General features: G+C 35.0%; 1 protein-coding gene across 10 annotated transcripts in view; it reads right to left on the reverse strand.

The window, feature by feature from the left end:
* The window catches only part of EDA (ectodysplasin A), a 413437-nt gene that overhangs the window by 113745 nt on the left and 286481 nt on the right, over window positions 1–13211 (reverse strand). For 7 of the 10 annotated variants that reach the window (XM_021680189.1, XM_021680179.1, XM_021680162.1 and 4 more), the window contains one exon: window positions 10414–10469. The exons of 1 other annotated variant lie outside the window; for it this stretch is intronic. In XM_021680189.1, coding sequence (XP_021535864.1) covers window positions 10414–10469 — 56 coding nt within the window. Of the gene's footprint in view, window positions 1–10413; window positions 10470–11923; window positions 11947–13211 lie in introns of all 10 variants that reach the window. 2 more of the 10 variants (XM_021680170.1, XM_021680154.1) reach the window with 1 other exon arrangement.

The following is a 13211-nucleotide window of genomic DNA, read 5'->3' on the forward strand; positions in this document are numbered from 1 at the left end:
GTGACAGGTCTCATTTCAGAAGCAGACCAGAGCATATCTAATTAAAACTCACCACATTCAGGTGAGGGACCAAACACTGCCCACAGCAGGCAAGGAGAGCCTTTGCAGATGACTGGCCTGAAAGATAGAGCAACCAGAACACAACAGCAGAGAACACACAGCACACAGTGGAGACATTCCCGTAAATGCCAAGCCACAGGCACTACATGACCTCTTCTTCCTAAGGACATTACATTTAGGAGGTGGAGAGATAACTGGTTTTTCTAAAAAAAAAAAAAAAAAAGTAGCAGGCAGAGATGTAGAAAAAAATCAGAAGACAGAGGAATTCATCCCAAATGAAAGAATAAAGCCATGGCCAGAGATCTAAGTAAAACAGATATAAGCAACATGCCTGATAGAGAATTTAAAGCAATGATCATAAGGATACTCACTGGGCTTGAAAAAAGAACTGAAGACATTAGTGAGACACTTACCACAGAGATAAAAGAGTTAAAAAAGAATTAATCAGAGATGAAGTGTGTAATAAACAAGATTAGAAACATGCTTAATGCGATGAAAAACAGGCTGGAACAAGCAGAAGAATGAATCAATGACCTAGAAGACAATGTAATGGAGACAATGAAGCTGAAAAAAAGAAAGAAGAATTAAGTAAAATGAGAATAGACTTAGAAAACCCTGTTGACTCCATCAAATGTAATAACATATGTATTACAGGAGTCCCATAAGCAGGAGAGAGAGAAAAGGGGGCAGAAAATTTGAAGAAATAATAGGTGAAAACATCACTAATTTGGGGAAGGAAATAGACATCCAGATCCCAGAGGCAGAGAACTTTCAGCAAAATCAACAAAAGCAGACTCACACCAAAACATAATAATTAAATTTGCAAAACATAATGATAAAGAAAAAAATTTTAATGCAGCAAGACAAAAGAAGTAAGCAACTTACAAGGGGAAAACCATAAGGCTAGCAGATTTTTCAACAAAAACTTTGCATGTCAGAAGAGAGTGGCATGATTTATTCAAAGTTTTGAATGGGAAAAATGTGCAGCCAAGAATACTCTATCCAGCAAGGCTATCATTCAGAATAGAAGGAGACATAGATTCCCAGACAAAAACTAAGAGTTTTTGACCACTAACCCAGTCCTGCAAGAAATATTAAAGGGGACTCTGAGTGGAAAGAAGAGACCAAAAGTGAGAGTATGAAGGTAGGAAACACAAAAGTAGTAAAATGAGTATTTCTGTAAAAATCAATCAAGGAACTCACACACAAAAAAGGATATAAAATATAATAACATAAACCCAAAATGTGCAGATGAGAGAAGAAAAGAGTGGGTTCAAACATAAATGACCATCAACTTAATATAGACTGCTGTATGCAGAACAGGTTATATATAAACCTAATGGAAACCATATATCAAAAAACCACTAATAAACATGCAAATAATAAAGACAAAGAAATTCAAATATATCATAAAAGAAAATCAGCAAATCATGAGAGAAAGACAAGAAAAAATCAGAGAAAATCTCCTCAAACCACAAAACAAGTGATAAAATGACAATAAATATATATCTATCAATAATTACTGTGAATGTAAATGGACTAAATGCTCCAATCAAAAGACATAGGGTGTCAAAATGGATAAGAAAACAAGTCCCATCTGTATGCTGCCTACAAGAGACTCATTTTAGACCTAAAGACACCAGCAGATTGGAAGTGAGGGGATGGAGAAACATCTATCATGCAAATGGATGTCAAAAACAAACAAACCAACCAACCCAGAGTAGCAATACTTATATTGGACAAACTGACTTTCAAACAAAGACTGTAACAAGAGACAAAGAAGGGATCTATATAATAATAAAAGGGAAAATCCAATAAGAAGATATGTCAATTGTAAATATTTATTCACCCAACATGGGAGTACCCAAATACATAAAACAATAACAAACATAAAAGAACTAACTGATAATGACATAATAATAGTAGGGGACTTTAACACCCTACTTACAAGAATGGACAGATTATCTAAACAGAAGATCAACAAGGTAACAATGGCTTTGAATGACACACTGGACCAGATGGACTTAACAGATATATTCAGAACATTCCATCCTAAAACAGCACAATACACATTCTTTTCAAGTGCACATGGAACATTCTCCAGAATAGATCACATATTAGGGCACAAAACAGGCCTCAACAAATTCAAGAATGGAACTGCACCATGCACCTTTTCTGACCACAACACTATGAAACTAGAAATCAACCAGGAAAAAAAAAAATCTGGAATGACCACAAATACATGGAAGTTATATAACCTGCTACTAAACAATGAATGGGTCAACCAGAAATTAAAAGATACATGAAAAAGACACATACACAAAAAGAAAGTAAAAAATACATGAAAACAAATGAAAATGAAAACACTACAGTCCAAAACACTTGTGATGCAGCAAAAGTGGTTCTAAGAGGGAAGTTTATACCAATACAGGCCAACCTTAAGGAGCAAGAAAAAGCTCAAATAAACAACCTTCCACCTAAAGGAGCTAGAAAAAGAACAACACATAAAACCTAAAACCAACAGAATGAAGGAAATAATAATGATTATAGAAGAAATAAATGATATAGAAACTAAGAAATAATAGAACAGATAAAATGAAACCAGAAGCTGGTTCTTTGAAAAGATCAACATAGTTGATAAACCTCTAGCCAGAGTTATCAAAAAGAAAAGAAAAAGGACCCAAATAAATAAAATCACAAATGAGAGAGGAGAAATAATAATCAACACCACAGAAATATAAACAATTCTAAGAGAAAATTATGAAAAACTATACTCCAACAAATTGGACAACCTGGAAGAAATGGATAAATTCCTAGAAACATACAAATTACCAAACTGAAACAGGAAAAAATAGAAAATTTGAACAGACAGATTACCAGCAAAGAAGTGGAATCAGTAATCAAAATACCCCAACAAACAAAAGTCCAGGACCAGATGGCTTCACAGGCAAATTCTACCAAATATTAGAATTAATAGCTATTCCTCTTAAACTATTCCAAAAAATAGAAAAGGAAGGAAAACTTCCAAAATCATTGTATTAGCAAGCATTATCCTGATACCAAAACCAGATAAAGACCCTGGTAAAACAAACACACAAACAAACTACAATATGCCTGAACATAGATACAAAAATCCTCAGTAAATACTAGCTACCAAATCCAAAAATACACTAAAAAAACATTCTCCACAATCAAGTGGGGTTTTTTCCTGGGTTGCAAAGGTGGTTTAATATTCATGAATCAATCAATTTGATACATCACATTAAGAAAAGAAAGGAGAAGAGCCATATGATTCTTTCAATAGATGCAGAAAAACATTTTGGCAAAGTTACCACATCCATTCATGATAAAAACCCTCAACAAAGTAGCTTTACAGGGAACATACCTCAACATAATAAACACTGTATATGAAAAACCCACGGCTAGCATCATCCTTAATGGAGAAAACTGGAAAGCCTTTTCACTAAGCTCAGGAAAAAGACTAGGATATCCACTCTCACTGCCTTTAGTGAACATAGTGCTGGAAGTCCTAGCTACAGCAATCAGACAACAAAAAGAAATAAAAGGCATCCAAATCAGCAAGGAAGAAATAAAACTTTCACTATTTGCAGATGATATAATACTCTATATAGAAAACCTGAAAGACTTCACCAAAAAACTGTTAGAATTGATCAACAAACTCAATAATTCACAGGATACAAAAATCAACGTACAGAAATCAGTTGCATTTCTATACACCAATAATGAAGCACCAGAAAGAGAAATTAAGAAATCAATCCCATTTACAATTGCACCCAAAATTGTAAGAAACCTAGGAGTAAACCTAACGATAGAAGTGAAAGACCTGTACTCTGAAAGATATAAAACACTGATAAAAGATATTGAAGATGAGACAAAGAAATGGAAAGATATTTCATGTTCATGGATTGGAAGAACAAGTATTGTTAAAATGTCTATGGTACCCAAGGCAATCTACACATTTAAGGCCATACCTATCAAAATACCAACAGCATTTTTCACAGAGCTAGAACAAACAACCCTAAAATTTGTATGGAACCATGAAAAAACCCTGAATAGCCAAAGCAACCTTGAAAAAGTAAAGCAAAGCTGGAGGCATCACAATTCTGGATTTCAAGTTGTATGACAAAGCTGTAGCGATTAAAACAGGATGGTAGTGGCACAAAACTAGATACATAGATCAATAGAGCAGAATTGAAAATCCAGAAAGGAACCCACAACTCTGGTCAATTACTCTTTAACAAAGCAGGAAAGAATATCCAATGGGAAAAAAGTAAGTCTCTTCAAAAATGGTGTTAGGAAAACTGGACAGCTACATGCAAAGGAAAGAAACTGGACCACTTTCTTACACCATACACAAAAATAAACTCAAAATTGATGAAAGACCTAAATGTGAGTCATGAAACCATGAAAATCCTAGTAGAGAACACAGGCAGTAACCTCTTTGATATTGGCCATAGCAACTTTTTTCTAGTTATGTCTCCTGAGGGAAGGGTAACAAAAGCAAAAATGAACTATTGGGACTGCATCAAAATCGATAGCTTCTTGCACAGCAAAGGCAACAATCAATAAAACTAAAAGGCAACCTATGTAATGGGAGAAAGTATTTGCAAATAACATATCTAATGAAGGGTTAGTATCCAAGATATACAAACAACTTATAAAACTCAGCACCCAAAAAACAAATAATCCAGTTAAAAAATGGGCAGAAGACATGAATAGACATTTTCCCAAAGAAGACATACAGATGGCCAACAGACAGTTGCTCCTCATCACTGATTATCAGGGAAATTCACATCAAAACTAGAATGAGATATCACCTCTCATCTGTCAGAATAGCTAAAATCAACAAAAAGCAACAGGTGTTGGTGAGGATGTGGAGAAAGGGGAACCCTCTTGCACTGTTGCTGGGAATGCAAACTGATGCACCCACTCTGGAAAACAGTATGGAGGTTCCTCAAAAAAGTTAAAAATGAACTAAGCTATGATGCAGCAAACCCACTAATAGTTATTTGCTCAAAGAATACAAAAATCCTAATCCAAAGGGACACATGCACCCCAACGTTTATAGCAGCATTGTGTATAATAGCTAAATTATGGAAACAGCCCAAGTGTCCATTGACTGATGAATGGATAAAGAAGACAGGTGATACTGGGTGTTATATGCAACTGATGAATCACGAATTCTACCTCTGAAACTAATACCACACTACATGTTAATTAACTGAATTTAAATAATACAAAATTTTAAAAATTACTCAAAAAAAGAAGATAGGTGATACATAGGTGATAGGGATTAAGGAGTGAACTTGTTATGAACACCAGGTGATGTATGTTAAGTGTTGAATCACTATATTGTACACCTGAAACTAATATTACACTGTATGTTAACTAACTGGAATTCAAATAAAAATGTAAAAAAAGTTAAGTGTACTCTTAATCCCCTTTATCTGTTTCACCCATCCCCCAACCACCTCCCCTCCACCAACCACCTGTTTGCTCTCTATATTTAAGCATCTTTTTTTGTCTCTTTCCTTTGTACAGTTTTTTGTTTCTTAAATTCCACCTGGGTAAAATCATATGGTATTTGTCTTTCTCCGACTTATTTTGCTTAGTATTATACCCTCTAGATCCATCCATGTTGTTACAAAAGGCAAGATATCATTATTTTTGTGGCTGGGTAATATTCCACTGAGTGTGTGTGTGTGTATATATATACCACATCTTTTTATCTATTCATCTATTGATGGACACTTGGGCTGCTTCCATAATTTGGCTATTGTAAGTAATGCTGCAATAAACACAGGGGTGTATATATATTTTTGAATTAGGGTTTTCATTTGCTTTGGGTAAATACCCAGCAGTGGAATTACTGGATCATACTGTAATTCTAGTTTTAATTTTTTGAGGAATATACATACTATTTTCCACAATGGTTGCACCAATTTGCATTCCCTCCAACAGTGTAGAAGATTTCCTTTTTCTCCATATCCTTGGCAACACTTGTTATTTTTTTGTGTTTTTTATTTTAGCTATTCTGACAAGTATAAAATGATCTTTATTGTAGTTTTAATTTGCAATACCCTGATGATTAGTGATGTTGAGCATCTTTGCATGTGTGTTGGCCATCTGTATGTCTTCTTTGAAAAATGTTTAATCAGCTCCTCTGCTCATTTAAAATTGGATTATTTTTTGATGTTGAATTGTATAAGGTCTTCATACATTTTAGATATTAACCCTTTATTGGACATATTGTTTGCAAATATCTACTCTCATTCAGTACATTCCCTTTTTGTTTTGTTGATGGTTTCCTTCACTATGCAAAAGCTTTTAATTTTGGTATAGTCCTAATATTTTAATTTAGCTTTTGTTTCCCTTGTCAGAGGAGACATATCCAGAAAATGTTTCCATAGCAGAAAATGTTTCATTGGCAGAAATTACTGCCTATGTTTTCTTCTAGGAATTTTATAATTTCATGTCTCATATTTAGATCTTTAATCCATTTTCAGGGTTTTTTTTTGTGTGTGTGTATGGTATAGGAAAGTGGTCCAGTTTTATTCTTTTGCATTTAGCTGTCCAGTTTTCCCAACACAATTTGTTGAAGAAACTGCCTTTCCCCCACTGTATATTCTTGCCTCCTTTGTTGTAGAATAATAGACCAGAAAAGCTTGGGTTTATTTCTGGACTCTCTATTCTGTTTCACTGACTTGTGTGTCTATTTTTGTACCAGTACCATACTGTTTTGATTATTACAGCTATGTAGTATATCTTGAAATCTGGGATTGTGATATCTCCAGCTTTGTTCTTTTTTAAGACTGTTTCAGTTATTTGAGGTCTTTTGTGATTCCAGACAAATTTTAGGATTATTTGCTCTGGTTCTGTGAAAAATGTTGTTAGTATTTTGATAGGGATTGTACTGAATCTCTAGATAACTTTGGGCAGCATGGACATTTTAACAATTTTGTTCTTCCAATCCATGAGCATGGAATATATTTCCATTTGGGTCATCCTCAATTTTTTTCACCAATGTTTTATAGTTTTTGGAGTATAGGTTTTTCATCTCCTTGGTTAAGTTTATTCCTAGGTACTTTACTATTTTTGGTGCAATTACAAATGGGATTGTTTTCTTAATTTCTCTACTATTTCATTGTTAGTGTATAGAAATGCAACAGATTTCTGTACATTGATTTTGTACCCTGCAACTTCGCTGAGTTCACTTATCAGTTGTGGCAAGTTTTTGGTGGAGTCTTTCAGGTTTTCTATATATAGTATCATGTTATCCTCAAATAGCAAAAGTTTTACTTGGCTGATTTGGATACCTTTTATTTCTTTTTGTTGTCTGACTGCTGTGGCTAGGACTTCCAGTACTATGTTGAAGAAAAGTGGTGAGAGTGGACATACTTGTTTTCTTCCTAATCTTAGAGGAAAAGCTCAGTTTTTCCCCATTGAGAATGATATTAGCTGTGGGTTTTTATATGTGGCCTTCATTATGTTGAGGTATGTTCCCTCTAAACCTACTTTGTTGAGAGTTTTTAATCATGAATGGGTGTTGTACTTTGTCAAAAGCTTTTTCTGCATTGATTTTGATTTTTTCTTTTCTGTTGTTAATGTGATGTATCACGTTGATTGATTTAGGAATATTGAACCACACTTGCATCCCTGGAATAAATCCCATTTGATTATGATGGATGAGTTTTTGGATGTGTTATTTTATTTAATTTGCTAATATTTTGAAGATTTTTGTGTCTGTGTTCATCAGAGTATTGGTCTGTAGTTTTCTTTTTTTGTTGTGCCTTTTTCTGGTTTGGGTATCAGGATAATGCTGGCCTCATACAATTAATTTGGAAGCTATCCTTTCTCTTCTATTTTTTGGGAATAATTTAAGAAGGATAGGTACTAACTCTTCTTTAAATGTTTGGTAGAATTTACCTGTGAAACCCTTTGGTCCTGGACTTTTGTTTGTTGGGAGTTTTTTTTTTTTTTTAATTACTGACTCAATTTTGTTGCTAGTAATCAGTCTATCCAAATTTTGTAACTCTTCCTGTTTCAGTTTTTGAAGGTTATATGTTTCTAGGAATTTGTCCTAGAAATTTCTTCTAGGTTGTTCAATTTGTTGGCATATAATTTTTCATAATATTCTCTTATAATTGTTTGTATTGTTCTGGTGCTGGTTGTTATTTGTCCTTCATTTCTGATTTTATTTATTTAAGTCATTTCTCTCTCTTTGATTAGTTTGGCTAAAGGTTTATCAATTTTGTTTATCTTTTTTTTATTATATTCACTTAGCCAACATATAGTACACCATTAGTTTTTGATGCAGTGTTCAACAGTTCATTAGTTGCATATAACACCCAGTGCTCATCACAACACATGCCCTCCTTAATACCCATCATCTGGTTACCCATCCCCCCCATTCCCCTCCCTTCTGTAACCCGCAGTTTGTTTCCCGGAATCCAGAGTCTCTCATGGTTTGTCTCTCTCTCTGATTTCTTCCCATTCAGTTCTCCCTCCCTTTTCCTCTGTTCCTCCTGCTATTCCTTATGTTCCACATATGAATGAAACCATATAATAATTGTCTTTCTCTGATTGACTTATTTCACTTAGCATAAGCTCTTCCAGTTCCATGTTATCTTTTCGGAGAATGAGCTCCTAGTTTCAGTAATCTGTTCTATTATTTCTTCAGCCTCTATTTCATTTATTTCTGCTCTAATCTTTATTATTTCCATCCTTCTACTGACTTTGGGCTTTATTTGTTTTTATTTTTCTAGCTCCTTTAGGTTAAAGGTTAGGTTGTTTATTTGAGATTTTTCTTGCTTCTTGATGTAGGCCTGTATTCCTATAATCTTCCCTCTTAGAGTAGCTTTTGCTGCATCCCAACGATTTTGAATCATTGTTTTTTCATTTTCATATGTCTTTATGTGTTTTTGATTTCCTTTTTGATTTCTTGCTTAAAGAAATCATTCATTGTTTAGAAGCATGTTATTTAACCTCCATGTATTTGTGTTCTTTCTATATTTTTTTCTTATGATTGATTTCTGGTTTCATACCATTGTAGTCAAAAAAGATGCATGACATGATTTCAATATTTTAAAACTTATTGAGACTTGTTTTGTGGCCTAACATGTGATCTATTCTGGAGAATGTTCCATGTGCATTTGTAAAGAATGTGTATTCTGCTGTTTTAGGATGGGATGTTCTAAATATATTTGTTAGGTCCATTTGGTCCAGTGTGTCATTGAAAGCCACTGTTTCCTCATTGATTTTCTGTTTGGATGATCTATCCATAGTTGTAAGTGGGTGTTAAAGTCCTCTATTATTATTGTATTACTGTCAGTTTCTTTTTTTATATCTGTTAATAATTACCTTTGTATTCAGGTAGTCCTATATTGGGTCCATAAATATTTACAATTGTTATATCCTCTTGATGGATTGTTCCCTTTATCATTATGTAGTGTCCTTCATTTTTTTAACAAGGCTTTTCTTCTTTCTTTCCTTTCTTTCTTCTTTCTTTCTTGATTATTCCCTTTATCATTATGTAGTGTCCTTCTTTTTTTTAACAAGGCTTTTCTTTTCTTTTCTTTTTCCTTCCTTCCTTCCTTCCTCCCTCCCTCCCTGTCCTTTTCTCTCTTTCTCTCTTTCCCTTCCTTCCTTCCGAATTATTTATTTATTTGAGAGAGAGAGAGCGAGGGAGCACACAGAGATGTTAAGGGAGAAGCAGACTCCCCACCGAGCAGGCAGCCCAATGTAGGGCTCGATCCCAGGACCCTGGAATCATGACCTGAGCTGAAGGCAGATGCTTAAATGATTGAGCCACCCAGGTGCCCCATGTAGTGTCCTTCTATGTCTCTTGTTAAAATCTTGGTCTTTAAGTGATTTATCTGATAGAACTACTGCTACCTCAGTTTCCTTTTTGCTTCCATTTGCATGACAAATGTTTTTCCATCCCTCCACTTTCAATTTGCATGAGTCTTTAGGTCTGAAATTTGTCTCTTGTAGGCAGCATTGCTTTTTTATCCATTCAGTCACCTATGTCTTAAGATTGGAGCATTTAGTTCACTTACATTCAAAGTAATTATAAATAGGTATATACTTAGTACCATTTTGTTACTTGTTTTATGTGTTTTTTTTAGTTCTTTTATTTAATTAATTTATTTTTAAAAAAGATTTTATTTATTTATTTGAGAGACAGAGAGAGCAAAAGCAAGTGCAGGAGTGGGGGGAGGGGCAGAGGGACAAGCAGACTCCCCACTGAGCGGGGAGCCTGACATAGTGCTGGATCCCAGGACCCGGAGATCATGCCCTGAATAGAAGTAGATGCTTAACTGACTGTGCCACCCAGGTGCCCCTCTTCTTTAGTTCTTTTCTTTTCCTTTCTTCTCTTGCTCTCTTCCCTTGTGGTGTGATGGCTTTATTTAGTGATATGCTTGGATTCCTTTCTCTTTATTTTTTGTGTCTATTATAGGTTTTTGATTTGTGGTTACCAGTAGGTTCATATAAAATGTGTTATGCATATAGCAGTCTATATTCACTTGATAGTCACTTAAGTTTAGACCCATTCTGAACCTCCTGCTCTTCCATTTTCACCTGACTAAATTCTTCCTTCTTTCTCTGTACCACTTTACCCTGTACCTCCCCTGTTCTTTTCTTATCTCAGAAATGGCAATTCTACTAGTCTAGTACCTTAAGTCCAAAACTGTGAGGTTAGCCTTGGCTCTTCTCTGTCTTTCATACTACTTATCTAATCAATCTGACAATCCTGTCAGGTATTCTTTTGAAATCTATCCAGAATCTAATCACTATCTCACCACTCACATTGTCCCCACCCTGGTCTAAACCAACCTCATCTTTTCCCTGGATTATTTGTATACTCCCTTAATAGGTCATCCTGCTTCTGTTCTTTCTCCCTGCATCTATTTTCTCATTTATTTAATTTTTATTAATATTTTTATTTTAATTCCAGTATAGTTAACATACACTGTTCTATTAGTTTCAGGTATACAATATAGTGATCAGTAATTCCATACATCACCTGGTGCTTATCATGGCAAATGCCCTCCTTAATCCCCATTTCCTCAGGCACCTCCCCTCTGTTAACCATCACTTTGTTCTCTATAGTCTGTTTCTTGCTTTGTCTCTCTTATTTTTCCTTTGCTCATTTGTTTTGTTTCTTGAATTTCACATGAGTGAAATCATACAGCATTTTTCTTTCTCTGACTTATTTCACTTAGTATTATACTCTCTAGCTCCATCCATGTCATTGCAAATGGCAAAAGTTCATCATTTTTTATGTCTGAATAAAATTCCACTGTGTGTGTGTGTGTGTATCTCATATCTTTCTTTATCCATTCATCAACTGATGGACACTTGGGCTGCTGCCGTATCTTGGCTGTTGTGAATAATGCTGCTATAAACATAAGTGTTCTTGTATTTTTTTGAATTAGTGTGCTTGCATTCTTTGGGAAAATACCCAGTAGTGGGATTGCTGGATCATAGGGTAATTCTATTTTTAACTTTCTAAGGAATCTCCATACTGTTTTCCAGAGTGGCTACACGAGTTTGCATTCCCACCAACACTGCTTACAGCTATTTTCAATTCAGCAGAAAGAGGGATTCTGTTAAAACAGAGGCCAGATCATGTTGAATCTCTGCTCAAAATCCTCCAAATGGTCCCCATCTTACACAGTATAAATGTCAGAGTCCTTACCTTGTCCTACAAGGGTCTATATTTGACTTTGCCCACTGATCTCATCTCCTTCCCTCTCTTTCTTGCTCACTCTGTTCCTAGCCACACTGATCTTTCTAGAACATACCAAGAAATTTTCTGCTACAGAGCATCTTTATTTACTATTTCTTCTCTCTCTCCTCTTCCTCCCCAAAATATATGCAGGACCTATACCTTCATTTCATTCAGATCTCTTCTCAAATGTTCCCTTATTAGAGGGGCCTTCCCTGATAACTTTCCAGCGCACATCACTTTCTCTCCTTTTTTCCCTGTTATATTTCTTTCCACAACATTTATTGTCCATTTTTTTTTACAGTGTAAGTTAAGCTCGTTGAGGGCAGAAAGAAACATCTATTGAGGGTCTCCTATAAGCCAGGTCCTTTTCTAGGCCATGGGGATATAAAAGTGAACAAAACTGATAATACCACTATCCTTCTGGCATTTCCATTATAGAATTATAATAAGCTGCTATATTTTCTCAGTAAATATTTGATGAATGCATTGAATAAATATAGCATACACTGAATAGAGTAATAGAAATTGTTCAAATTTAAAGAATATTTGGATTGGCTCCTCACTCTTTAACTCACTGAATCTCCCACCCCATCTAAAAAATGGTTCTGTAGCTTCCCAGGTGAAAGGCTAGAAATTTATTTGAATCCCAGGACCTCTAGACATTCTATACTCCTACCTCTAAGGGCTCTTGGGTTCCTCCTAAGTATACTGTTTAAAGAAAAATATCTGAAAGGCATCCAGATGGGCAAGGAAGAAGTCAAACGTTCACTCTTTGCAGAAGACATGATACTCTATGTAGAAAACCCAAAAGACTCCACCAAAAATTTGATAGAAAGGGTTCATGCATTCAGCAAAGTGTCAGGATATAAAATCAACATACCAAAATCTGTTGCATTTCTATACACCAATAATGAAGCACCAGAACGAGGAATCAAGGAGTAGATCCCATTTACCATTGTATCTAAAATCATAAGACACCTTGGAATAAACCTAACCAAAGTGGTAAAAGATCTGTACTCTGAAAACCATAAAACACTGATGAAAGAAACCAAAGATGACACAAAGAAGTGGAACAACATTCCATGCTCATGGATTGGAAGAAAAAATATTGTTAAAATGTCTATACTACCCAAAGCAATCTACACATTCTGTGCCATCCCTATCAAAATACCACCAGCATTTTTCACAGAGCTAGAACAAACAATCCTAAACTTTGTATGGAACCACAAAAGATCCCAAATAGCCAAAGTAATGTTGAAAAAGAAAATCAAAGCTGGAGGCATCACAGTCCCAGACTTCAAGCTGTATTACAAAGCTGTAATCATCAACACAGTATGGTCCTGGCACAAAAATGGACACACAGATCAATGGAACAGAACAGAGGACCCACAACTAT

Source organism: Neomonachus schauinslandi, chromosome X (assembly GCF_002201575.2).
Source record: "Neomonachus schauinslandi chromosome X, ASM220157v2, whole genome shotgun sequence".
NCBI classification, from domain to species: Eukaryota; Metazoa; Chordata; class Mammalia; order Carnivora; family Phocidae; genus Neomonachus; species Neomonachus schauinslandi.